This window comes from Hibiscus syriacus, unplaced genomic scaffold (assembly GCF_006381635.1).
Source record: "Hibiscus syriacus cultivar Baekdansim isolate YM2019G1 unplaced genomic scaffold, ASM638163v2 tig00110637_pilon, whole genome shotgun sequence".
Classification (NCBI taxonomy): Eukaryota; Viridiplantae; Streptophyta; class Magnoliopsida; order Malvales; family Malvaceae; genus Hibiscus; species Hibiscus syriacus.
The window spans coordinates 3,944,745-3,972,576 of record NW_024062808.1 but is presented as its reverse complement, the minus strand read 5'-3'; the positions used below and the strand labels follow the sequence as shown (position 1 = coordinate 3,972,576).

The 27,832-nt window shown below is 31.6% G+C and overlaps 1 protein-coding gene and 1 long non-coding RNA gene across 2 annotated transcripts; one reads left to right on the top strand and one right to left on the bottom strand.

Moving 5' to 3' along the window:
• Positions 1 to 304: 304 nt before the first annotated feature.
• Positions 305 to 20,936, top strand: LOC120136742. Its single transcript, XR_005517371.1, has 3 exons — positions 305 to 317; positions 5,825 to 5,829; positions 20,655 to 20,936. It is a non-coding gene; the product is annotated as an uncharacterized LOC120136742 (long non-coding RNA).
• Positions 20,692 to 27,406, bottom strand: LOC120136741 (protein SENESCENCE-ASSOCIATED GENE 21, mitochondrial-like). Its single transcript, XM_039152708.1, has 3 exons — positions 27,392 to 27,406; positions 21,020 to 21,105; positions 20,692 to 20,920 (listed from the first exon to the last, which is right to left on the bottom strand). Exons 2-3 carry the CDS (start codon positions 21,091 to 21,093, stop codon positions 20,701 to 20,703), a joined length of 294 nt encoding a protein of 97 aa, XP_039008639.1. The 5' UTR covers positions 21,094 to 21,105; positions 27,392 to 27,406; the 3' UTR covers positions 20,692 to 20,700.
• Positions 27,407 to 27,832: the final 426 nt, after the last annotated feature.

The following is a 27,832-nucleotide window of genomic DNA, read 5'->3' as shown; positions in this document are numbered from 1 at the left end:
GCCTCTTTGTCTCCATCACTATATTTTATTAGCCTTCGAAGCCCCCACATAATATATATAAAACTATAATAAATTATCGAGGAAATTAAAAAATGCAACACTTTTTAATTTTACGTAGGTTTTAAGATTATTTTATAAATAAAAATATACATGTGATATTAACAGTAAATAATAAAATAGCATTCACTAAAAAATTAATAAGTTATCTCAGTAATATATTTTCATTATAGATGGTCAAAATATCTTAATATGACGGATACCAACCCGATACGACCCTAAGGGCGTTTTTTAAATTTTTTGGGCTCGGAGCAGGTTAGGTTATATAGTAAAAGATTTCGAGGCGGGCCAGGGTTGGGTTTAAGGTAAAAAATACCGACCTGGCCCAATTATTATATATATATATGTATATATATATATACATGGACGGAGCCAGAACTAAATATTGACAGATGCCAAAATATTAGAATATTTAATAAAAATGTAAAGACATATTAGGTATTTAAACTCAATATTCAGCACGAATCAAGCGTCCTTAGTGATTAAGAGATTATTATTATTCTTGAGGTCTCGAGTTCGAGCATTGTGAATGTAGGAGTATAAGCGTTCATTGTCAAATAGTTGAGAGTCTTTGTACAAATATTATCTTGTATTCATCCTAGATTTATGAAATAAAAACCCTAAAATTCACAAGATAACACCTAATTTGTCTAATATTTAAACTTACAATGACCAAAATTGTTATTAGAACAAAAATTTTGAGAACACGAGATTAAATATTTAATAAATTCTTATATTTTTAATTTAAATATTTATTTTTACATAAACTAAAATACTATTAGACCAAAATTATAGTGAATATACAAATTTTAACAGGGGTCAGGGCCCCTTTGGGCTCTCACTAAGCTCTGCCACTATATATATATTAAGAATTTTTATTTTTATTTTTATATTATTAAAATATATTGTTTAATTATTAAAAATGTTATAAAATATTATAAAATATATCAATTTAACAGTTTAAATATAATAAATAATTATAAATATATTATTATAAAATATATTATTGCAATTATTTTAAAATATTAATATACTCGGGTCGAGTCAGGTTGGGTCTTAGTTTTAGTCTAAAAATCGGGGTAGATTCGGAGTGAGAAAAAACTCAAAATTCCTCTTGGTGGGGCGGAATCAGGTTTTACATATATGTTTTCGGGTCGGAGTCGGGACAGTAAAAAACCCACCCTGCCCCACCGCACACCCATCCCTAATTTTCATTCATCTAATAATTATAAATGCGTATAAAAATTAAAAACAAACAATATATAAGTGGATCTTTAAGTTCTTAACCTATGTAAGATACTGATTTAATTAATTTTAAAATCCTTTTTAATAATATTTGATAATAAAACATTAGTTTTAAATTATTTAATCATTTTTAGTGTGTCAAAACCTAGGGATGTTCACTATTCGGTTTTAATCGAATTAACCGACTGATTTGAATTAGTTCGGTTAATTTGGTCGGTCACCGAATTAGTTTGGTCGGGAAATGGTTACTATTTTTTCAATATTCGGTTAATGGTTAATTTGGTTCTAAATCGCTTAATTAACCGAAATTATTAAATATTATATATATATTGTAAACCTATTTTAAGCTTAAACCCATTGACCGAAATAACCAAATTTTGTTTGGTTCGGTTAATATTTTCAAAGAAAAGTTCGGTTCGGTTAACGGTTAAAGAAAAAAGTTCGATTAATTTAGTTAATAGTAATTCGGTTTAATCGGTGACCGAATTAACCATTTAAACACCCTATCAAAACATAATCAAACAATATCCCACATGTCACTTGTAATTAGCTAATTATTTAATGGTTAATATTTCTTTACGTTTTGGTTTACATGATGTGTGCCCCTAATTTTGTTTATCCGTACAAAATAAATCGTGAGTGCTCTCATCACATCATTAATAGCAAATATTCACTGAATCAAGAATTCAAATAAAAAAATTGTTTGTGGCTAATTATTCACAGTTCATTGACTCTATTTATAGAAAAAAAATTCAAACCCTAATTGAAACTAAAATATTTTAGGTTAAATGCGTAATATAAATATTTACATGTAAGCAGTTTAAATATGACAGATTCCATCTTTCCAAATGCATACACAGCAAATACCAAATTGTAATTTAACATGATCAAAATGAATTCATGCCCACACTTTTACATGTGTAAGATGTGATATGTCACACATACCTAAAATTTTAAGAGATCCACACTTAAAAATATCTACTAATAAAAAATATTTTTCCAAAAAATTTACTCTCATTAATTTTCATGATGAGGTTTAAAAAAATCTCTTAATTTTCTCCTTTATTATCTCAATAAATGAATTGTAATTATTTCTTCCTAAAAAATTCTTACTAAAATCATGATTTCTAATAGAAAAATAATATTGTTTATATTTATCCCAATTTCATTTAGTGTTAATTATTTCTTACATAATGTTGATCAAACTATTGTTTCTCTTAATAGGAGATTTAGTGTCATTGTGCTTATTTTTTCTAATGCTATTATTGCATATAGAAATTTATTAACTATTCCTGTGACAGTGGCGACATCTGCAGAAAGAAGCTTTTTTTAAATTGAAATTGTTGAAGACCTATATGAGTTCTACTATGTCACAAGAAAGACTTAATAGGTTAGCATTGATAGCAATTAAGAATGATATTTTAGAGAAAATTAACTATGAAGATTTGGTTGACGATTTTGTTTCTAAGAGTGTTCGAAGGATGACACTTTTTAAATAAAATATCACGATTATAGAGTTTTTTTATTATATTATCTTAGTTTCATATGTTTAATTTTTTTACTTTATAAGAAACACTAGTGATATGATAAATTTTGATATTATATGATATCATTTTATTATAAAATATTTTAGGGGACTCATTTTAAAAAGTAGCACAGGGCCTCCATATCTTTTAGGACGGGGCTGAAGAAAGTGTTTGATTAATATAAATATAAGTAAATTATAAATTTAACATTCAACAATATTTTTATTTTAATCATTAAAATATAAAATTCTTTAAATTAATTATTACATTTTAGATATTAAATTTTGTCATAATTGTTCACAATGTTTGTACAAATAATCATTTTATCCTTATTTTTTTGGAGCATTTTAGTCCTCAATATCTCAAATTTTGATCAAAATAACCTTTATTGGATGAAAATTGTTAATTGACTAACGCTCAATACATATTACTGATGTGATATATGTTCAATCATTGATGTGGCATACAGAGTCGTGTCGGACATTTTTGGGGCCCTAAACGACTAAGATAAAATTTAAAAATAAGACTCATATAACGAAAGCATATTCCATTAACTCAAATAATTAATTTAATATTTTATTAATAAACCATAGAAAATAATTAAAAAATTTCAAATACATTATTTTCATTATTTTGTTAAAAATACAACTAAAATAATAAGGGACATTTTGCAGTCACTAACTTACAAGATTATCACTTGAAAAATCTCTTCCTTCGAGCATTCTTTGAAGCAAATTTATCAATCAAATCCTCATAACCAACTTTATCCAAAATCTCATTCTCGATTACCACCAAAGCTAGTATGTTAAGCCTTTCCTGTGACATAAAACTACGCAAGTATTGTTTGAGTAATTTTAACTTTGAAAAGCTTTTTCGATCGTTGGAACTTGACAAGAATGGTTAATGTTGTAATATAGGAACGATTATCGACAAAAAAATAAACATGATCAAAAAACAAAAAAACCAAGATTTACGTGGAAAACCCAAAAGGGAAAAACCATGGGAAGAGGAGAAGAATTTCACTAATATGAAGGAATAAGATACAAGAGGATTTTGGATAAAGAAAAAATGATATCTAACCCTTACCCTTAGTATCTATTTATACTGATAGATACTTGATTACAAATGAAACTAAATAAAGTAGAAATCTACTTTAATAAAGTTCTCTATAATGCCCCGAATTCTGGGTTAGCAGATTCGGGTTGACCTGAGATAGGCTAGATAATCCCAATTTCCTTATAGGAGAACTTGGTCCAATTAGATGTTTAGTTGGGTTTGGGTCCCATTGGGTATTAAAAAGGGACATTTTTAATCATGGGATAGAAAAGGGAGGACTAAAAGAGCAATTTCACGCTTATTTGAAACAAAAGTTTATCATCCATTAACTTGGGTGATCTTACGTTGGTATACCCCTATAGTATTCTCCAACTTTTTATCATATCTCCCCATTCATCCTTCATTTTCTCTTCAAGAGTTACTCAAAATATCAAAACTTGGGGGGTGCTACAAGCTTAGTACGTGTTTGCAAAAGTAAGAGTATTCATCCCCACCTTTCAAGCTTTTATTCAAGCCATTAGGATCAAGTTTTGGCCATAGAAACCAAAAATGAGTTTAGTGGGGGTTTAAGAGACCAATTGTTTCTAGTTCATTTTTAGTGGATTTAAGTTTTAGGATGTGTCCTTAACTTCAATCCAAGCTCCTAGATGAGATAGTAACTCATGTACTTACCTATAATTAATGAAATAAGTGGTGATTTGAGGACATTCTCAGCAACTAGGAGAATAAGTTAACAGATTCACAACTTTATCATACCACTTGTGAGTCATGAGAATGCGTCTAGCTAGATAGTCTTATGTTCAAAAGCATAAATTGGTGTTTTTAGCATGTTTAAAGACCTATTATGATCTTTTATTTCCTACATAAAACTTCATAAAGATATTTAGAACCTCAATAGGGCTTTAGGGTAGTTTTAGGAGTCAAATTCATGCCCAAATAAGGTAGGTTTAGGTATCGCTATTGGAATAACAATACCGATATTGTTATTACGAAGGATAAAATAAGGGGATTTTGGGTTAGAAGTATCAATTCTCATTTATTGAGTATCGATATTGTGGGTCTGGTTTCGATACTCAATGAGGGGTATCGAGACTAGGATTCCAATATCTAATTTTTGGTATCGATACTAATGGGAGTATCGATACCGAGGGTAGTGTATCGATATTTTTCAAAACATCGTAGCAAAATTTGGCATCGATACCCAGAGAGTATCGATACCCTGAGTGTATCGATACCCTGAGAGTATCGATACCCTAACACAAGATTATCGACATTATTCCAGCAGTATTGATAGTGCCTTTCTATTTCATTTTTTAATTTGTAATTTAGTATCGATACCCAAGGGCGAGCATCGATACTCATGGGTCGGTACCGATACCAATGGGCTCAGTATCGGTACCCACGTATATTTTTGGATAAGAAGTCTAAGGGAATAAAAAGTAATATTAAGGGAATCGAAAACACACGATTGCTTTAAGATAAATTTACAAGAGAGAAACATGATAATAATCAATTACAGTTAGAAAACAGATAATTTAGGATGGCATAAAACTAGTATTGGTTGATGCTCAGAAAACAATCAGGACAGTCGATTTACTTTAGTAGATGATGATGGATTTGGGAAATTAAATTTTCGGATATCCTTAGGTAGTGCGCAAGGCACCTTAATGACTAACTAGGTCGTGAGGCCCAAACATTCGTGGTTGGTAGGTTAGTCGGTGTTGAGTCTAATGTAGATGTTCCTAACCTCACCCTAGGAAGACTAGAGGGGTGTGTGTCCCGAGATGTGTAATCCTCCGACCATACCATGATGTCTACTCTAGAGTAGTGTATAATATACAAGTATACTCACTTTTATTATTGCCTCAATTGCATGAGCATTTAATGAACACTTTTAGTATGATTTAGTTGTTATTGTGACATTGGGCTAGTGAGCTCAGCGTTAGTAATTTGTTTCTGTGCGCATGTATTTAAGAAGAGTATTCGAGGATCCTATCGCACAATAGGCATCCCATACTAATCGAGCAGCAGAGTTTGTCTTGAGTTTTTTTCTTTAGAGGACATGTATTATTCATAGACCTTCTTGTACTTGAGTCATAACTTTATTTTAAATACCCAGTTGTATTATTTAAATATACTTATTTTGGGAGATTCCCTATGTAAATTCTATATATTTATGTTTGGTTTACCTTACTTTGAATGGTTTCAAATTTATGATTTATAAAATATTTTAAAAAAATTAGGTTAACCACTCTGGTGGTTCAGTGTGACATTCAAATCTGTCGACTTTGTGTCGTATCGAATTAGGATGTCTCATTCTCTACTTTTAATCAAATTAGGTTTCTTACTTTCGTAAATTTATATATTAATTAATTTCTGCCACTTTGGATTTGAGTCAAACTCTAAGAAATCTCCACCTTGTCACGAATTTTGAAAGTGCAAAGGTTTCAAGACAAAATACTCAAATTTGATAAGGCACTCAAACTCAACAAAAGCAAATCTTTACTTCAACTAACAAGTTCTCCTCCTCTTCCACTACACCCCTCAAAGGGATAATCTTAAGTAATGGACACCATTCGAATCCAAATTTTTTCTAAGCTTGGATTTAGTCTTCACATCGACATGTTTATCATAAGTGTCAACTTTGCTCACAAATGTATCACCGAGAGTAATATCATGCACCACATGATCATCATAATCAATGATAATTCTATCTTCAAATTCATTATGACTATGAAATTTAATTATTTTATGCTTCACATAATTATTCTGCCTACAGTTATCTTATTTAACATAAAATGTCATTGTGCTTAATTTAGTCAAAATATTTTTACCAATAAAAACATTATTTGACACGAGGAATGAAACATCAGTTGCATTATCTAAAATTGTTGAACCTTGTAGAACATAAAACTTGTTGGTCTTTCTCTGTCCTTTCATCAGAAGTGAACCCCACCTTCATTAGAGAATTTGTACCTTTTAATCTAGAGTACCTAATGAAATTAAATTTTTACTCAAATCAGGAACATGTCTCACACTGACAAGTGTTTGAACAATCCAATCGAACATCTTAATCTTGATTGTGTTAATATCAACGACTCTACGAGGGACATTATTTCCCAAAAATACATCACATGTAGATACAACTTTATCCGTTCCAAACCAGTTACAATTGGGACTCATATGAAAATTGCTAAGAGTGTCAAGTATAGACTCATCACCTGTTATAGAGTTGTTATTAGCCATAACTAGGAGTTCTCCATCATCGTACTCATCCGCTACATTAGCCTAACCATATTTTTTAGAATTTTTCTCTCCATATTCTCTTTTGATTTTATTTTTTAATTTGCAACAGCCTGCTTTAACATGACCTTTCTTTTTAAAAAAGTGGCAAGCTTTTCCTCGATTGAAAGATTTTGATCTACTCCTTTTTATACTATCAGAAAAACGCTCACCTTTTCTTCCATAATCTAAGCTAGTCGATCCATGCACCATGAGACATTTTTCTTAGGGCTCAAAACCAAATACAAGATATTTCATCTTATTAAATGAGTACATGTCACTATACACTTCTTCAATAGTGAATTTTTTGCAACTGTATTGGATTGTGTTTCTAAAAGATGAGTAGGAAGGAGGTAACAAACACAAGAGGATAGATCCTAAGTCTTCTTGGTCATACTTTACTTCTAAAGTCTATAGATCATAGACATTTTCCTTGAATATGATTAGGTGATCTTTAAGAAATGAACCTTCCACCAACTTGAGCGAATAAAGACATTGCTTAAAGTGTAACTTGCTAGTCAATGATTTCTGCATGCATGGTTGCTTTAATTTTGCCCACAAAGAAGTAGTTGTTTTTTCTTTCAACACATTCTGAAAAATTTGATTTGATAAGTGTAAACGAATATGAGATAGGACCTTAGGATCCTTACGTTTTTCTTCATTCATCCAATCTGACGATATCTTATAATCAAACTCTTAAAATATACAATCTAAGTCCAATTATGGAAGGACATACCGAATCTTCACATGCCACAGTGAGAACCTGATATTTAGATCTAACAACAGAATATCATACTTCATTGTTGCTATAATATTGAACTCGAAGCTCTGATACCAATTTGTAATTACATCGAAACAATTTTTGACAAACAAATAAACATGGTCGATAAACAAAAAACCAAAATTTAAGTGAAAAATTCAAAAGGGAAAAACTATGGGCAAAGGATAAGAATTTCACTAATATGGAGGAAGAAGATACAATAGGATTTTGGAGAAAGAAAAACTCAATATCTAACCCTTACCTTTAGTATCTATTTATATGACAAGTCATTTCTCATGCTTAAACATTTGGTAAATCAAAATGTAAGCTTATGGGAGTTAAAGGGATCATAACAGGTCATTTCTCATACTTTACCAACATAAAATACATCCAAAACCATTTTTAAGTAAAATGTACTTACATGATTTATGCACTCATACAAGCAAGTAAAAACACATGTAATAACCTACAAGTGGTATAAATAAGTTAAAAGTGTGTTACCTTACTCTTAGCCGCTGAAACCTAAAGCTCACCCAAGCACAAGCTTCTTATTGCCCTTGCCCTTGGAGCTTTCTTCCATTTCTTTCACTAGATACAAACAAAGAATGAGTTACAAACTCATCTAAGTCATGAAAAGAAGTAGAAATGGTGTTACCAACTCTATTGTCCTATGGCCCTAAAACCCAAAGGCCCTCTAAACCCTATCTTGACCACCATGATCAAACCTTATGATGGAGGGCTTGAATGAAAGCTTTAGGGGTGAAGATTACTCTTATTACCATCTCAAATTTAGATTATGGATGGAAAATAACCAAGTTATCACCTTTGATGTTTTGAGACTAAAGATAAATGAGTAAGGGACGAGAAGAAAAATACAAGGTGGAGGGGAAATGAAGAGAGGAAAATAAGCTTTCTCTTCTCGTTACATCATCAAAATTTATGGGTTTCAGCCTTTCAAATGTTGGAGGGTTTAATTACTCACATAGTCCCTTTACCTTTGGTCCCAAGTTAAAAATGCCCCATTTTGAATATCATTTGGGTTCAATCCAAGCCCAATCAAATTCAAACTCAACCCAACTCTTCATGATAGCTTATTATATTCATCTATAGCTCACTCGGGTCAATCCGAAACTAGGCCTGTAAATGAACTGAACGTTCAGCGAACCGTTCAAGAACCGTGCGGCGGGAAGTTCGTTTATGTTCGTTTATTTATTAAATGAATGAACATGAACAAATTTTTGCGTTCGTTTAATTAAATGAACGAACATGAACAAATGACTTGTTCATTCATTTACGTTTGTGAACGTTCGATTATATGTTCGTTTATGTTCATTCATGTATGTTCATTCATTTATGTTTGAATAGAGGGCAAGTTGAATATGTTACGAAGATTATTGAAGTTGTTTGGATTTCAAGAAGATTGTTTTGTTGAACAAATTAACTTTAAGACTTTATTATGTTCATATAGTTTATTTATGATTTATGTATGTTTTTGTCGTATTCAGACAAATTAACTCTAAAATTGCAGGTTATGTTAATGTATTTTAAGTTGTTATTCTTGTTGTTTACTTTTTTTTTACATTCGTTTGTGGTGTTCGAATAAGTTTTTTTGTGTTCGTTTATGTTCGTTCCTTCATGTTTGTTTATGTTCATTTATTTATTTAAATGAATGAACATGAACAAGCTATATTACTTAATGAACGAACATGAACAAAAAAATTTTTGTTCATTTATGTTCATGTTCGTTTATTTATTAAATGAACAAACATGAACATACCTCCGTTCGTGTGCGTTCGGTTCGTTTACAGGCCTATCCGAAACCATTAACCCAAAATTCCAGGCATTACTTCTATGGTTGGTCATAATAAAAAATATGTTTTTCTCAAATTAAAGGGTAAAACTAAAAAATAGAGCGTAAAGTTACAATGCTTAACTTCTCTCACTCAAGGTAAAGAGGTTTTCATCAAATTTGTATTTTGATCTATCCCTCTACATGTGATGTCATGATTTCTCATACCCATAAGTTTCTATAAGGATCTTGAAGCTATTGCAATAGGTTATTGGTGGTCGTAGACACCCGTTTTTGTTCGGGTATACAAAAATACTATTTTTTTAATATTATTAGTGTTATTATTAATTATCTTATTTATATTTTTTGTAGATTACACATTTGGCCCAAATAGAGCCAAACCATTACAATCACCCAAAACAACACTCAGCTATCACCCTAAATCCTGTAGACCCAGTTGACCCGATACAAGCCCAAATCCGAAGCCCAAGTGGAGACCTAATAGTCCACTCAATAACCAAGCCTAAAAGGAGACCAAGTTACCCGGATTTGACCCGAGGCCTTGCTCAACCCGACCCGACTACTAGGGTTTTTGAAACCCTAACCCTAGGGACATGACACCACCACTGTCTTCTGTTGCTCCTACCACCGATGAGATTTCTAACGCCGCTTCACCTATAGTGACACCTACAGTGACTGAATCAGTTAGTAATCTATCAACAATCCAAATAAAAAGGAAAACAAATCTAAACAAGTTAGAAAGAAATCTCGAGGTGATTATCACCATTATATCACATACAAGAGAAGAGATCAAAGGGGCCATTCGGGGGGAAATAGAGAGGGAACCGAGGGAAAAACCAAAGAAGAAACTTCAAATATATTCGGAAAAAAAGAGATCAAAGAAAAACATTCAAAGTAAATATAAAAAAAAGAAAAAGAAAATTTCATTGTGGGGAAATCTACGAAGACACCTCCCAACTACAAGGGAATGTGTCTTTACGAGGATTTTTCGCATAAATGTTTGTGTTGTATTCAATAATTTTCTTTGTTCCACGTTTATTTATTTCAATTATTTTTCACCTCTTTTCATTTTTATCTTGTTTCATTTTAGGTTATTTTATTTTTGTGAAAAATTATGAAACAACATCTTTTGTGAGGGGAATTTATGGGAAAACCTCCTAACTACAAAAGAAGTGCATTCCCAAAGATTGTTCACATAAAAGGGCATTAATTATCCAAAAATTGACACTTTTTGAATAAAGTCAAATGAATAAAATAATCATAATTTAAATATATTTTCGAGTTTGTAATTTCCAATATTTAAACAATATATAATTGTTTAGGTACCAAAATTTGGGCGTTGTGGGGTGCTAACCCTTCCCCACACGTAATCAACTTCCGAACTCTTTAAAAACGAATCTTTGGTAAAATGTAGACCATTTTTTTACGTTTAAGGTTTCCAACCTACCTAACTTAATGGTTGGTGGCGACTCCAAAATTAAATTGTTTTCCAAATCACATTTTATCTCCTTCCCCGAGAAATTAATTTTTTAGTCTAACGAATCCCCACGGGAAACGTTATGACAGCTTGGTGACTCCGCTTGGGACTTAGAGAGTCAAGCCATAAATGATTATACGTTTTTTTATTATTGGGAATTATAAACTTAAATTTTATTTAATTTACGATCCTTTTATTTATTTTGAGTTTCAACATATTATTTTTTAAACTAATTGATTTTTTATTTTAGTGATTTTCAGATTTTAACAGATTTTGGAGATTATTAGAATGTTTTTTTTTTTGTGTTTTAAAGGTTTGTGAGTTTCTCCTCACACTCAACACATACATTTACATAACATAAACTCACTTACGAGCTTTATCCCTTTTAAGTTGAGGTGAAAGCTTAGCCTACGTGAGATAAATTGTTTATCCGTATGGGTTTTAGCTTATAACCTTTGGGGTCCATTTACCTTATGTCTACGTGAGATAAATTGTTTCTCCGCATGAACATAAGGGAATGTATCATCTCGAAATGAACTCGATCCGTACGAGCCTGTAATAGGTCAGGATTGAGGGTTTGGCAGCCTAACAAGACGCCAACATGGACAATTCGAGTACCCTTTTTCTTAGAACCTAACACAACATATAACGGGCTCTAGTAACCCACCCCGATAAAATTCATGTATAAACTTTGTCCATCAGTAGGTACCCAAAATAAGTGTACACAAAGGAGAGACGACACTAAACCTCTTATATTTACCCGTATTATTTTATTTTCTGAATAAAACATGTGAACTAGATACCATGCGAATAAGATCATTTCATTGAAAATAATTATTTTGGGTAGAAAGCATGTTTGAGTAGGATCACTATCTAATAAAAGCATGATAGGGTAGATATCATGATTGTTTAGGTGTTATATTTATCTGTAGATAGCATCATTTAACTCTATTGATTATCTTGCTGGTACTAATTCATTTTTCTCTTTTGTTTGTGTTACTAACTTATTTATTTTCTTTTGTATGTGTCATTTTTCATCCTTCTTTGCATTGCATTTCAGAGGATCATCACTTTTTCATATGCATTTGCGTCTTTGCATTCTGCATGATCATCATAAATAAAAGAAAGGTGTTGATTAACCAAGTAATCATCATAGTATAAGAGCGATCATTAATATGGAAAAGAGTTTTTGTAACAAGGAAGAACTCTATCCAACAATTCGAGCTTGATCTGAAGAAACGCAAAGGGAAAAAGGAGATAGTTTTCTGGGGATTATGTATCAAAGATGACCACAGATGTCAATGTCAATTTCAAATAGAATGATTTACAAGAGCTTATAGAGATTTGGGAAGTAACCACCAAGGAAAATTTTCACAAGAAATATAGTGACATGGCTCATCTCCTCTATGTAAAGATAGATGAACTGTTGATTAAAGCTCTGATCCGATTCGGGAATCCCGCATACAATTGCTTCACTTTCAACATATAAGAGATTAGACACCTTTGCTCTTGCTATACATGGTCTAGTGACATTCCCAAAGACTTTGTTCCATATGGAGGTTGTTGTAGATTTCTTTGCCAGATTGGAGAAAGATAAATCCTACATCGGTTATCTTGGAAGAGACCTTCCGATCCTTAAATAATTGTTTTAGATTGAAGGGAAGTCAATTTGGAGGCTACGCTCAATTACTCACCGTCTGGATTTGAAGTCATTTATGGAAATAAGAGAAATTTATTGGGATCATGACCAAGATCATGTAGATAAATAAAAGGGTCAAATCACATTCGTAGATTGATCTATCATGTAAAGATGAAAACTCTTTTGGACGAATGGAACTCTTTCTAAGAATGGTTACTTTTGGAAATCGATACCTTTTGCATTTACATTTTGCATTGCATTCATTCAAGCATTTTTCGCATACATCATTCATAAAAAACATGGTATTAATCTGTGGAGGATTCGATGAAGTGGTCCTAATCACGTGAAATCACATTGAGAATAGAAGTAGAATTCGAACAATTAAAAGAATAAGGTGAAATCAGTATAGTGGGAGATTATTTAGTTGGTTGTAAGATTATGCCTTCTAGGATGATCTGAGAAAAGAGTCCCCATATCCTGAGGTCTATTATGTTGAAGCCATGTGCAATTACCACGTAGGAAGCTCTAGACATTACATTGGAAACTGTAAGACATTGAAGCGCAAAATCAGAACCTGATGAATTCAGGGGCATGGAGAATCGAAGAATTATAGGGGCATTGCATCTACCACTTGCATTGAGAGCATTGTTTTGTTTGAACTCGTTTTTGTTCTGTCTTTCATATTTACTTAATATTTTAATGATCAAACTTATGCTACCTTATAAGGTTGAATAATTGAACGAGTTTTAATCTTTAGTTTTTTAATATAAAATGAATTATGGATTCTCTTAATTCTTCAAGAATTATGGATTTTTGACATATGGCAAGATTAGACCTTTCTTATCCTGTCTAAAATCCCAAAATAAAATCTCTCGATTCTTTACCCAAAATAATTCATGGTCATTACCAAAAGACCAAATTTTGACACCACCTTTCCTTGAGACTCTGAAACGTTGCTTTTATCTTTTTAAGACACAAAAGTCATACACTTACTTTTCTTTGAGCCAATAAAGTCATAATCATCTTCTTAGACACAAAACTGACATTTTATACCAATAAAAACTAAAGGCATTGAGTACCAGATTGTTCACTTGAATATGAACCTTCCTACAATAAGACAATGCTTGGGGCATCTTGAAGCAATTTCCTAAAGATAAGATGAGCAATTGAGACATGCTGGGAGCAAGCAGAAAAAAAGAAATTAATTCAAAATAATTATATCATGCATTAATTACATTTTTTTCATGTGAATAAAAATTATTCCTGAAAATCTATCCCCTTGGGGATACCTCTTCTTCAAAGACTTCTATGTATGAAATGATGAACGGCATTTTTTTTCATTTTCCCTTCACAAAAGGAGAAAATATATCCATTGTGTCCCCTTTGAGCCTAAATTATATTTTTTTCTCATTCAACCCTAATCAAGGATAACTCTCCACACTAGGGGCAAGGTGGAGGAAATGTGCTCGTATGGGTGAAGACCATTAATCCAGATGAGATACTGAAAGGTAAACCAAATGCCAAGTGCGAATATTCAATCAAATCAAAGAAAAAGAAACAAAAAGAAAAAAAGCAAAGAAAAAAGAAAAAACAATGAAATAAAAAGATAAGAAGCACATGCAAAGAGTCCCTCGACTCAAATGACGCCTCGAGCTTCAAACCATGAGATTGATCAAGCACAATCATTCCAGAATCACTTCACTTGAAGATCATAGAACACCAAGAGAAAGACACATACGAGCAGATCCAAATTGAGCGGGACAAGATCGAAGGCATCAAAGTGAATTGATCATTGGCTTAATTACCCTTAAATACTTGTTTAGGCCAATGTATCCATTTTTTACATAACCATAAACCATGACCTACATTACGTGCCTTAAAAGTCCCTTCTAATCATACAGGGATTTCTAAACAGAAGAGACTATCTTCAGTTTTCATCCCGCCAATCAAGATTAATCTTTTATTTGGAAAAGGTTTTCTAAAATCTTAAATGCATGATAAAAATAAAAAAAATAACAAGGGGGTTCAAGACATAAATTCGGAATAACGTCTTGAAAAAAAAAGGAGGATTCAAGTTGAAAACCTGAAAAGGCGGCTCGAATATGAAGATGGTGCAACTATTGCATTGAAGGCGATCACACAAATCTATTTATAAGGCATCGCACAATCCGAATGAGAATATGAGAGCTGGGAATTGGAGAACACTTCCAGTAGAAGAGCATACAAGCTACTCCATCATATCAGTGAACATCAAATAAATAAGGCCAAACTATTGACCAAAAAAATAACAACCTGAGACATTTTTATCATTTCCTTACTTAACCATACCTCAAAAATAGCAATAATCTTGACACTTGTCAAATAACTATAATTTATTGAAGGATTAACAATGTAATTAATTCTTTGATATTCAATGAACTCTTGTTTTATGATTTATCAATTGTGAAACCTCGAAAGGGGCATTACTTTCAAATCTTTGATTAAACATTTTTCAAAACTCTTTTAATTGATATTTTCAGACTTTTTGAAAATACAAGAAGAAGAAAAACATTTTTCAAACAAGACAATCTTTCTGGAGTGGATCATGGTAGTTGACATGTGGCTCTCAGAAACAAAGCTCACGTAAAGAATCAATGCTGAAGCAAGAAACGACGAATGATGGGGCATCTTTGGAGATTTAACATCGAATGTTGGGGCATCTTGGAGATTCAACATCCTGATATGAACAATTAGATCTTCTGAATGCCTTTCCTCAACCAGCAGGAACAAGTAAATTATCATTATCCTTTGATTTTGTTTCTATCGAAACCACTTTTGTCTCGCTTGAGACAATTTTTTTCGCAAAACAAATTTTGTCTCACTTGAGACATTTTCCTTTGAGATACAAAGTTCGAGTTTGTTTCACTTGAAACAAAGTTGATCTCACTTGAGGTTGTTGTTCTCAAAACAAACTTTGCCTCACTTGAAATAGTCTTTCTTAAGACAAACTTTGAAATTGTTTCTCTTGCAAAATCTTTGAGTCTATTTCCTTTAAAACAAATTTTGTCTCACTTGAGATAATCTTCCTTAAGATAAACTTTGAAATTGTTTCTTTGAAACAAGATCTTTGAGATCGTTTCCCTTGAAACGAATTTTGTCTCCTTTGAGATAGTTTCTTTTGAAACACCATCTTTGAGACTGTTTCCCTTGAAACAAATTTTGTCTATTGAGACAACTTATCTTGAAGGAAAATCTTTGAGTCTGTTTCTCTTGAAACAAAAGTCTTTGAGTCTGTTTATCTTGAAACATCATAATTGAGTCGGCTTCCCTTGTAACCATTATCCCTAAAGATGGTCTGCCGTCCTTATTGCATAGGAACCGTGTCATCTCCCGACCAGACCTCCTCATTATATAGGAGTCGTGTCACCCCTGATAACCATCCATCCTCATCAAGTAGAAACCGTGTTATCATTCCTAAATATGGTATGTCATCCTCATCACGTAGGAACCGTGTTATCCCCGACCAGAATTCCTCATCACGTAGGAGCCGTGTCACCCCTAGATAACTAGCTGTCCTCATCGCATAGGAACCGTGTTATCACCATTCCTAAAGATGGCCAGAATTCTTCATCATGTATGAGTCATGTCATCTACCGACCAGATCTCCTCATCACGTAAGATTTGTATCACCTTTAGACGACCAGCCATATTTATCGCATATGAGCCGTGTTGTCCCCAACAATAAACACATCAAATTTTAAACCAAAAAAAGAAAATCTGACAAAAATTGGTTGTCTTTTTCGTCTTTTCCCTATTGTTGTTAACACAAGAATGTGCAAAGAGGGGCAGTTGTAGACACCCATTTTTGTTCAGGTATACAAAAATACTATTTTTATATTATTAGTATTATTATTAATTATCGTATTTATATTTTTTGCAGATTACACATTTGGCCCAAAGGGAGCCCAAACAATTACAATCACCCAAAACAACACTCAACTATCACCCTAAACCCAGAAGACCCAGATGACCCGATACGAGCCCAAACCTGAAGCCCAAGTGGAGACCTAACAGTCCACTCAGCAACCAAGACTAACAGGAGACCAAGTTACTCGGATTAGACCCGAGGCCCAGCTTAACTTGATCTGACTACTAGGGTTTCTAAAACCCTAACCATAAAGACGTGACGTCGTTGCCGCCGCCTGTTGCTCCTGCCACCGATGGGATTTTTGACGTCATTTCACCTACAGTGACCGAATCAGTCAGTAATTTATCAACAATCCAAATAAAAAAAGAAAACAAATCTAAACATGCCAGAAAGAAATCTCGAGGGGATTATCACCATTATATCACATACAAGAGAATATATCAAAGGGGTCATTTAGGGGAAAATAGAGAGGGAACCGAGGAAAAAATCAAAGAAAAAGCTTCAAATAGGTTCGGAAAAAAAGAGAGCAAAGAAAAAAAATCAAAGCAAATATCAAAAAAAAGAAAAGAAAAGAATCATACCTTGGTTCGAAGTTCACCATGAGGCCGAAGGGTCATTGGTTTCTCATTTTTTTTAAAAGGTAAAAAGTTAGATCTGGGGCTTTATGGGCGGTTTTAGGTTAGGTGGAGGAGATTTTTGAGTTGAGGGTGAAGAGAGGGTGGTTTTAGTGCGTTTGGGTCTCTTCGGTCGTCGTGCGTCACTAAGGGCTCCACCGGAGGCGGTGAGCCCTTTCTTCCCTGGCGAGGGGGAAGTTGAGAGAATTCTCTCTCTCGTTCTCTCTCTATTTGCTGAGGTGAATGAGAAAATGATAAAGGGTTAAGAAGAAAGGCCTAGGATCGGGCTTTTATACCATAAGCAAAACGTCACCGTTTTGCCCCCTCCACGTTTTTGGTTTAGGGTATAATAGCGGTCTAGGCCCCTCTTTGTTTGTAATCTATTATTTTGGTCATTAATAAAAATGTATGATATTTTACTTTGGGCATTTATTTTTCAATATTTATGATTTAGTCACTGATTTCATGAGTTATGATATTTTTTTATGTTTGTATTTGGCTATGACATTTGTAAATCTGTTATTTTAGTCACTGTTTTACATTTGGCTTAATTCTGATTTGGCCTTGATGTTTCTGATTTATTGCATTTTGGTCCTTTATATTATTAATGGGTTATTTACATTTCTAGTACCTACATTATTTAATATTTTTAATCTTGGCTCTGGTTTGTTGTATTTACTGGTTAAGTCCTATAAGTTTCTATTTTTGCTATTTTGTTTTTTTAAGTTTCTACTTTTGCTATTTTAGTCATTTAAGTTTCTACTTTTTCTATTTTAGTCCTTTAACTTTCTGTTATTACTATTTAGTCCTTTATTTTACTAAGCATGTCTAATTTTTATTTGTATTTTAATTTATAATGTTTGTAAATGTGTATATTGGTCTAAATTTGTAACTTTGTTTTATCGATCGTTATAATTTCATGTATGTATAAATAAAAATGGAAAATTTCATTGTGCGACAAATCTACGAAGACATCTCCCAACTACAAGGGAAGGTGTCTTTATGAGGATTTTTTTGCATAAATATTTGTGTTGTATTCGATAATTTTCTTTGTTCCACGTTTATTTATTTCAATTATTTTTCACCTCTTTTCATTTTTTTTATCTTGTTTCATTTTAGCTTATTTTTTGTGAAAAATTATGAAACAACTTCTTTTGTGAGGGGAATCCATGGGAAAGTCTCCTAACTACAAAGGACGTGCATTCCCGAAGATTGTTCACACAAAATGACATTAATTATCTGAAAATTGACATGTTTTGAATAAAATCAAATGAATAAAAGAATCATAATTTAAATATATTTTTGAGTTTGTAATTTCCAATATTTAAACAATATATAATCGTTTAGGTACCAAAATTTGGGCGTTGTGGGGTGCTAACCCTTCCCCACACGTAACCGACTTCCGAACTCTTCAAAAACGAATCTTTGGTAAAATGCATACCATTTTTTTGACGTTTAAGGTTTCCAACCTACCTAACTTAATGGTTGGTGGCGACTCCAAAATTAAACTATTTTCCAAATCACATTTTATCTCCTTCTCTGAGAAATTAATTTTTTTAGTCTAACGGATCCCCGCAGGAAACATTATGACAGTGGTAACATTCCATCTATAGAGATTTTGGTAAATTCAATATCGCTCTTATAATTAAATAAGGTTGAAACATCCTTATAAACTCGATTTCGCTTGTTAGCATATTATTTTGAGATAAAAAAAATCTATTTTTAAGTATGAATGATTAAAATAAAACAAAATCAAATTCTAAAATTATCGATAAAAATCCAAAAATTCAAAATTAAAAGTTAAGTAAAAAATCATCCCCAACAGACACTTGAACATTAAGTTATATTTGAATTTTACAATAGAATCATAATTGAATAACACATTAGACATTCCATTTACCTCAAGTTCTATTTTTTAATTTTAATCATTATACTTTTAATTTCTTTCAGTCTAATCATAAAATTGAAAAAGAAAAATTAGAATAAAATGATTGACAACTACCGACTATTAAAATTGAGTAAAATTGTCAACAATTTTAATATTTACTAAAAAATTCACTTTAATTCTTTAATTTTTTTTTTTCAAAATCATTATTTATCTTATTTTTTTATTAAGTTAACCCAACCAGCTCATGTCATGCAACAAGAAAGATGGATTAACCATGGTTATCAAAACCGGACCGGACCGGTCGATTCAACCGGTTGAACCGTGAACCGGTGGCATGTCCGGTCCGGTTACCTCACAAAATCGGTCTGGCAATGAACCAGTTTGAACCGTCGGTTCACTTTTTTTCTTTTAAAAAAATTAAACCAAACGACGTCGTTTGTTCAACGAGCCAAGTCAAATTCAAGTATTGCTGAGCTCGACTCAAACTCGAAAACTTTAAAAGTAAGCTCAACTCAACTCAAAAACTCACGAGCTAAAAATTATCAAGTTCAACTCGAACTCAAAATATAATATTAAAACTTGAACTCGAAAAGGCTCGAACTCAAAAAAAATTTAGAAGTTCGATTGAAGCCTAAAATTTGAACTCAATTGAAGCAAAAGAATAGTTCGCTCTGTGCTCACCAAAAGACTCTATGATTTTGAATGTCAAATTACCTCTATTATTTATAGAAGTAAGTTGGGATGCTCTTCTATGTTTCTTAGTCATGTGGAATTGTTTTGTTCTCATATTTTTACTCTTTAAACTTTTGGGATGCTCTTCTATGTTTCTTAGCCATGTTGGATTATTTTTTTTAATTAAACCAAATGACATCATTTGTTATGATTTTTTTAAGCCCCAATTTTATTTTTTTGATTATACTTATATAATTATATTTATTATTTAATATGTTTTACCTTAAATATTATGTTGTAGTTGATTTAAATCATTTTGTTTCACTTGATTTTATGGTTTTTAATTTATATATGTTATGACTTGTGATATTTTTATGCCTTTTAATATTGTAAACTTAAAAAAAGTGTTACATATATATTAATATTGCTTTGAATATTATGTAAAATTAAAAAAAAATTATTTTATATAAAATCCGCTTCAACTGTGATTGATCCCGATTGAATCAATACTTCACCGGTTCAATGTCCGGTCCGACTTTAAAAACATTGGGATTAACAATAGAGTGGAACTAAAAAGAAAAAGAGAGTAAAATTTATAATGATGAGATATTACATCGTCAAATCTATTTCGTCGACAAAGAAGAGCGTAAGAAGTATCAGGGTTTCTCCAGCCAAGGAAAACTCTTTATTTCGTCGACACTGGAACCAACCTTGTTAACAGGCTAGCTTTTTTGCACTAAATATATTATATATGTTTAATCTTTCATTTAGTTCTTCTTCAACAGCATGGCTCTGAGCTCGGCCACGTCGATCTCCTTAGCAGAGTTCTCGGGTCTATAGCAACCGGTAACTGGGTCGGGTACCCATGAAACCTTCTCTTTAGCTCCGCCTGCTATCTCTTCCTTCGCCGCCGCCGAGCTCCTCCCTGCTCCTCCTCTTATTCCACTCGACACAATCCCTTGTGATGATGCCGCCGCATATCCTCGTCTAAACAAACATAACATCATTAAAATATTTATCCGTCTTCTGTAAAAAAAGAAAGAAAAACATAGCCATGGAAATGAAAGAAAAAGAAGTTGTGGGTACCTGGAGACAACGTTAGAGATTCCATCAACAAGGAAAGCAGAGAAAAGCTTAGCGTTAGAGGAAGGGCGAGCCATTTATGTATTCTTCTTTGGATTGACAAAACTTCAACGCCGCTGCGGGAAAAGCTTTTCTTTTTTTTGCAGAATTGAAAATTAAACCTTCCACGGCAGCGAAGAAGAAACTCTCTCTATGGAAAAATGGTATGAAGATGGGTTCCAAGAACAGCCCTCGTTGGGGTTATGTAGAGATGAAAAGGTAGTAAGAGACGCGTGAGAAAACGAAGACGAAAACGCGACGCCGTCAATGCACGAGCAATGGTCCTGTCTTCTGCTGCCACCTGGCTATTTCACTTTTATTTTATTTTAATAGAATATAGGGTGAACTACATATTTAATCACCCAACTATCACTTTTGTTCTGTTTTGATCACACAATTATTCTTTTCAAAATAGTATAATACCAAAATTAGCCCCCAATATTTACTTGAATAATCATTTTTACACTTATTTTTTTGAGTATTTTGGCATATAACGTTTCATTTAGGGATGGTAATTTAACATGAATTCGACGGGTTCTGACCCGATCCGATAGGGTCGGGTATTTTTAAAATTGGATTTGGGTCGGGTCGGTTCATATTTTTTAAAGGGTGATGTCCGGTCGGTTTTGGGTGAAAGGTGAAAAAACTCTGATCCGACCCGACTTGAGGATAATAATGGGATTACTTTAAAAAATTATTAATTTTTAAGGGTTAATTATACGGATGATCACTTTCATTTATGTTTTGTCCATTTTTCTTCATTGATTTCAAAAAGCATAATTTTTAATCACTTTTCTTTTTATTTAATTAAGATAAGGTCACTTAAGTTAACTGACGTAGACATTTAACAGATTGTTGATATAACACGTTAATAAAGTGATTTAATTTTATTTTAACCTTTGAAATTTATATAAAATACTAATTATGGATCTTTTTATAAATCTATAGTAGTTTAGGGATAAAATTTCAATTTACCTTTTTATATCAGGTTGGGTTGGGTCAGGTCGGGTCAGATTTATACTCAATAATTCAGGTCGAGTCGAAGTCGGATGAATGATATATATATTTTGGGTCGGGTCAAGTGAAGGAGATATAATTTTCAGGTCAGGTTTGAGTGGAGGATAATATTTTTTTGAGTCGGTTCGAGTTGACTAAAAACTTGACCCTAAACCTACATGTTTCCATCCCTAGTTTCATTATGGGGGCAAAAAAGCTCTTCTATGCATGGAAATTGTTTGTTAACAAATGATGAACTCTTTAAAATAGGTTTTTTTACTCTAAAATGAAATATTGATGGCTAAAATGCTTTTAAAAAATAAGGGTCAAAGTGACTACTCAATCAAACGTTATAGGTCTTTCTGCCCTAAAATATAAAGTTAGGTTTAAAATGTTATAAAAATTGATATGTGCCAAAATGATCATTTTGGTAAATGTTAGAGGCTAATTTTGACATTATGCCTTTCAAAATCATGCCTGATATTATATTTTGGTTTTATTTTGATCACACGTCGTTAAAAAAATAAACATAAATATTTACATGACAATTTTTTCAATAATAACATAATTTTTTTTTATCTTTTTCATGATGACATAACATTACGTTATAGTAACATGTCAGTATCACATTAATTTTTTTTAAAATGAGTGACTAAAACATAAATTTAAGTATACTTCTAAAATAAATAATAATTAGATGACTAAAACATAATCAACACGATTGTTAGAGAACTAAATATGAAGTCGATCCTAAAAATAATTGAGCGCTACGAAAAGTAGCCCTTAATTGACCCATAGTTTGCCATTGCCAATGCCAATGCCAAGGGTCAAATTTTATGGCTGGGAACCGTTTCGTGATCGGACGGCCGAGAGACAGTTAATGATTAGGGGAAAAGGGAGGATCTTTCATGGGGTTCAACGAGGAAAGGTTGTCGTGAGTGCGATAGCCCTTTCTTGGTAGACTGATTCGTAGCCGTTGAATAGGGATGGGTGATGAAATCCAAAACGTTCACGTGTAGAATCACCATGGGTGGAAAGAGGGCGGCGGGGTATAAAGTTCATCTTGTTCTGGAAGTAAATGACCATCCTACCCTTTCCAAGAGTCATTGCCACATTCTTTTAGGTTGTCCAATCTTTTTCTTTTTCTGGTTCTAGAATTTTGTTACCAAAGTCACTTAAATTTCGTTAATTACAAATACATAACTTTCATTATTAATTAAATTATATCAACGGATTAGTTCAAGTAGTAAACAACTTAATATCGCTTAATTAAGGTTTTATGATAAAATCTGTGTATGTAGAAAATCTCTGTTGAGATATTCACCAACCAAAGTTCGGTATACAACTCAAGTCGATCTAGATTAATCAAGGTAAAACCTTAGAACGGGAAGGCAACAAAACAAAATAATCCTGAATAATTAAATGAGATTATTACTGAATTTTAAATCTTATTTTCTATTTTGGTAAGGATAAGTATTTAATCAAGTAAAAAATTTATATTAACAATTTATTTTTTTATTAAGCTAAGGTAGTTATAAAATAATATATGTTATAAATAATCTTAATTATTTGAGAATAAATGCTTAATTATCCTGTTGTAGATGTTGGTTATCGAATTCGTAACCTCTAAGAATAATAACGATTCCTTTAACTACTGAAATAAGTTGGTTAGTACATATTAACAAATTGTTTACCTTAATTGAATATAGTATGATTGTAAACTTCTGGTATAATTATCATTTTTTTTAACTAAATGATTTATGAGATCAAAATTTATTGTTTTAGTAAGATGAATTCTAGTAAAAAAAATATTCTTTAAAAAGAATTTTTGTACCAATAAAATGAGTTTCAGTGAAATTTTTTAGGAACTTGTCTTTTGGAACGACTAGTTCTTTTAAATAATTTTTAAATATATATATATAACTAGAACGATGGATTTATTATCTATTATAAAAATTGCCCTAACTCTAACTATATTTTACTTATTTTTTCTCGAATTTATTATTCCTTTAAAAAAATGAAAATATGAAAAATGTAGTTTGGCAGGAAAAAATATTTACAATCTAAGATGGTTGCTGTAGTGGAGGGTGATCTCGTTGTTCCAATATGATAAGTTCCAATTTAGATTGTTAGCACCAACTATCTTACCTCAGTGGCTAAAAATATTATTTTTGTTCCTATAGGTCATGAGTTCGAGCATTAGGTACTGCAGCAGAGTGATTGAGCGTTCATTATCGAATAATTGAGAGTATTTAAAGTAAATACTACTTTGTAATCATTTAATAAAAAATAATTCAGATTATTATTTAAATTATTATTTAGGAACAACATACTCATCACAATAAAATAATAATATTTTTTTATAATTGTAATTTTTATTATAAAAATATCATAATTTAAAGAATTGTTATGATTATTTAATTTACCATAATTGGTAATTATTATAATGGTAAATATTTTTTAGAGATAAAAGTTATCATAGTTTCTAATGTTTATCGTGTTAAACGTTTGCTCATTAAAATTCTTAGTGTGACAATATTTATGGCCACATATTTCAGTATCAAAAAAATTCATTGTTTCTATTGATAATAGTGTCGAACATTTGATCATTGAAAAACTCTTATTGCATTAACATTTATGGTTACAAAATATATTTTTTGTGTCAAATAAATTCATCACAATTTCTATCGATAATACTGTTGAACATTTGGTCACTAAAATAATACTTAGTGTGACAATATTGTTGGTCCCAAAATAAATTTTAAAGTCCAACAAAATCAATACAATTCTATTAATAATAGTGTCGAACATTTGATCACTGAAATAATACTTGGTGTGACAATACTGATAGTCACAAAATATATTTTTAGTTTCAAACAAATACATCATAGTTTTCATAATTCAATTAAACAATATCGAAGCCAATACTTAATCTACCGATAATGGTAAATTAAAATTATCAACCACATAAGAAAAAAACCCTATATATCATGCGATCACAATTATAAGAATTGTACTAAAATTTTTATACAATAATTTTAATTCTATAAAACATCAATTTTAAAAACAATTGATTCTTAATGATATAACATGACGAGACTTTGATACTACTTGTTAGGAGCATAAACATATACATAATTTTTGATAAAAGCACCATCAAGTCTAGTAAAATTAGTCAACAAAATATAATTGAAAAATAAAAATGGTACATGTGAACACTCATTTTCATCCAGATTTCTTTTCCTTTTTTTATATTATTATATATATATATATATATATATTTACATTATAAATCATATTAGATATACATCTATATTTATTATGGTTCTCATTTGTCTTGCAGGCCTAAGCCCAATGTGTTACAAAGGGTGACCCATCACCACACAACACAAACAAGTAACCCAAATAAGTGACATGGGCCCGTGAACCCATCCAGTAACCCAAACTGGGTCTACGTGCGCCCGACCTAGACTAGCAGGCTAGGGTTTCCAGAACCCTAGCATTCTCTTCTGCGCTGCAACACCCCAACGCTATTCTCCCCTTCAATGAGGACTCCCCACAGCCGCACGTTCTAGCCCTTCAACTAACCCCCAAGTTTTTTGGTTGGTTTCCTCGGCAACAACCAACAAGCATTTCAGTCTCGTTAGAGTTCTGAAACTACACGGAGATAGGTTTTTGATTTCAGTCTCGTTAGAGTTCTAAAACTACACGGAGATAGGTTTTTGCTACTATAAATTCGAAGGGGGAACATACACGAGATGGAGGGAAAATCATTGAGAAATACTGTAGAGAAATCATACGAACAGAGAGGTTACATACGGGATATACGATGGGGGATTCGAAGCAAGGCAAAAAAATACATACGAAAATACACACGAAAATACACAGAAAAAAGAGGAGGAGATGAACTCGATCAAAACCTACTATAAGAGAAGAGCAAATCTTAGCCTGAGAAAGCGAAGAGGCGAAGAAGAAACAAAGGGTAACCCGAAAACTTACCGTTTGGATTCACGATGATCGAAAACTATTCTTGAAAATCCGAAGATTTGAAGCACGCCAATCACGAGCAAGCTAACATACTCCGATTTTGTCCCAATCTGACAGGTAGATCATCCAAAATCGAAGGTAAATTTCTTGTGTTTTCTTCCTCCCTTGCGCAAAATAGCTTGACAGACGGGAAGAGTGAGCTTGGTTAAAAAATAATACCTAAAGTGCCAAGCCTGTTTGGCATCTATGACATGTGCCTTCTTTTATTTTTGGGTAAATATCAAGTGTGGTCCTTCCTCCTTTAAGTTCTTTTCATTAAGTCCTCCTCCATGAAAATCATTGAAATAGAGTTTATAATTCTGATTTTATGCCTTTTAATCCCTAATTAATTTAACTAGATTAAATGTGGCCTTTAAATGCTTAATTGTCATAGTTTAATTCCATATTTTAATTAAAAATTTCATTATGGTATTAAGATGTTAATTGGCTTGATTGGGGTATTAATTGGCATGATTAGAGTTTTTTGTACGGTCTTAATTTTCTTAATTGATTAATAATTTTTTTAATAATTTGTCAATTTGATTTTTAAGTTAGATAATTAATGTCATAAAAAGTTATTTGATTATGGTATTAATTAATCTAATTAGGTTTTTTGCCTTAATTGGATTATTAATTGACATGATTAATTTTTTATGGTAATAAATATTTTAATTGTTGTCTTATTTTTTTCCTTAATAAATTATTAAATAACTTGTTAGTTGATTAATTCTTTTTTTCATGATTAGTTATCATGCTAATTATTTTTTTGTTAATTTCGCTTTTCTCTTTAATTTTTTTCTTTTCTTTTATTTTTTATTTATTTTTATTCTTTTTTTAATTTGTTAAATATTTGTTATTTTTAGTCTTTCTTTTTATTTAGATAATCTTTTTTTAGGTTTTTATTTCATGTTTTTCAATTTAACTATTTTTTTCTTTCATTTTTTTTAGTTTTTAATTTTTTTTATTTCTTTTACTTTTACCTTTTACTTTTATTTTTTTTTTATTTTTTTCATTTATTTTATTATCATTATTATATTAATATATTTTTATTCTTTTTTCATATATGTATATTTTTTTACAAACTAACATTTTTTACTTTTTACGGATACTTTCAATCGATCAAAGATAATTAATTCGAGTTTGATTTTTTAAATTTCAATTTAAGTTTTAATTTTTGCAATTAAGACAACCGACAAATTAAATGGTACCGAAAGAGCGGTTCAAGGGTGCTAATCCTTCCTTGACCGTAACCGACTCCCGAACCCGACATATTTCTCGTAAAACGCAGATCAGGTAAGATGGTGTTCGATCTACCTAAAATTCGATTTAAAATGATCGGTGGCGACTCTAACCCAATTTTATTTAAGTCAAAACTCAATTTCGGGCCCAACTGAAAGACGGCCGCGACATCTTGGCTACTCTGTTGGGTACATGTAAGTGAGTCAGGCCATAATTAATTTTCGGTTTCCTTTTTATGCGAAAATAGTAAATTTAAATTTAAATTTAAATTTATTTATTCGATTCCAATTATTTACGTTTGATTATTTTTCAAATAAATAGTTGTACTGACATTTTTTCAATGATTTCAGATGTTTGAAAAGTTTCTATCTCTGACTCTATACCCGAGCTCTGAAACCTTTTTAAGTGGAGGTGAAAGCGACGTCTTCGTGATAATTTATTCTCCGCACAGGCCTAGCAAGTAACCTTCGGGATTCATATACTTTATGTCTTCGAGTGAATTTATTCACCGCATAG

Bases quoted from the DNA above. Each gene is read 5' to 3' on its own strand.
- LOC120136741 (XM_039152708.1), bottom strand. From the start codon at position 21,093: ATGGCTCGCCCTTCCTCTAACGCTAAGCTTTTCTCTGCTTTCCTTGTT. The intron at 20,921-21,019 runs GTACCCACAACT...ATGTTTGTTTAG, and splicing joins ATCTCTAACGTTGTCTCCAG to ACGAGGATATGCGGCGGCAT.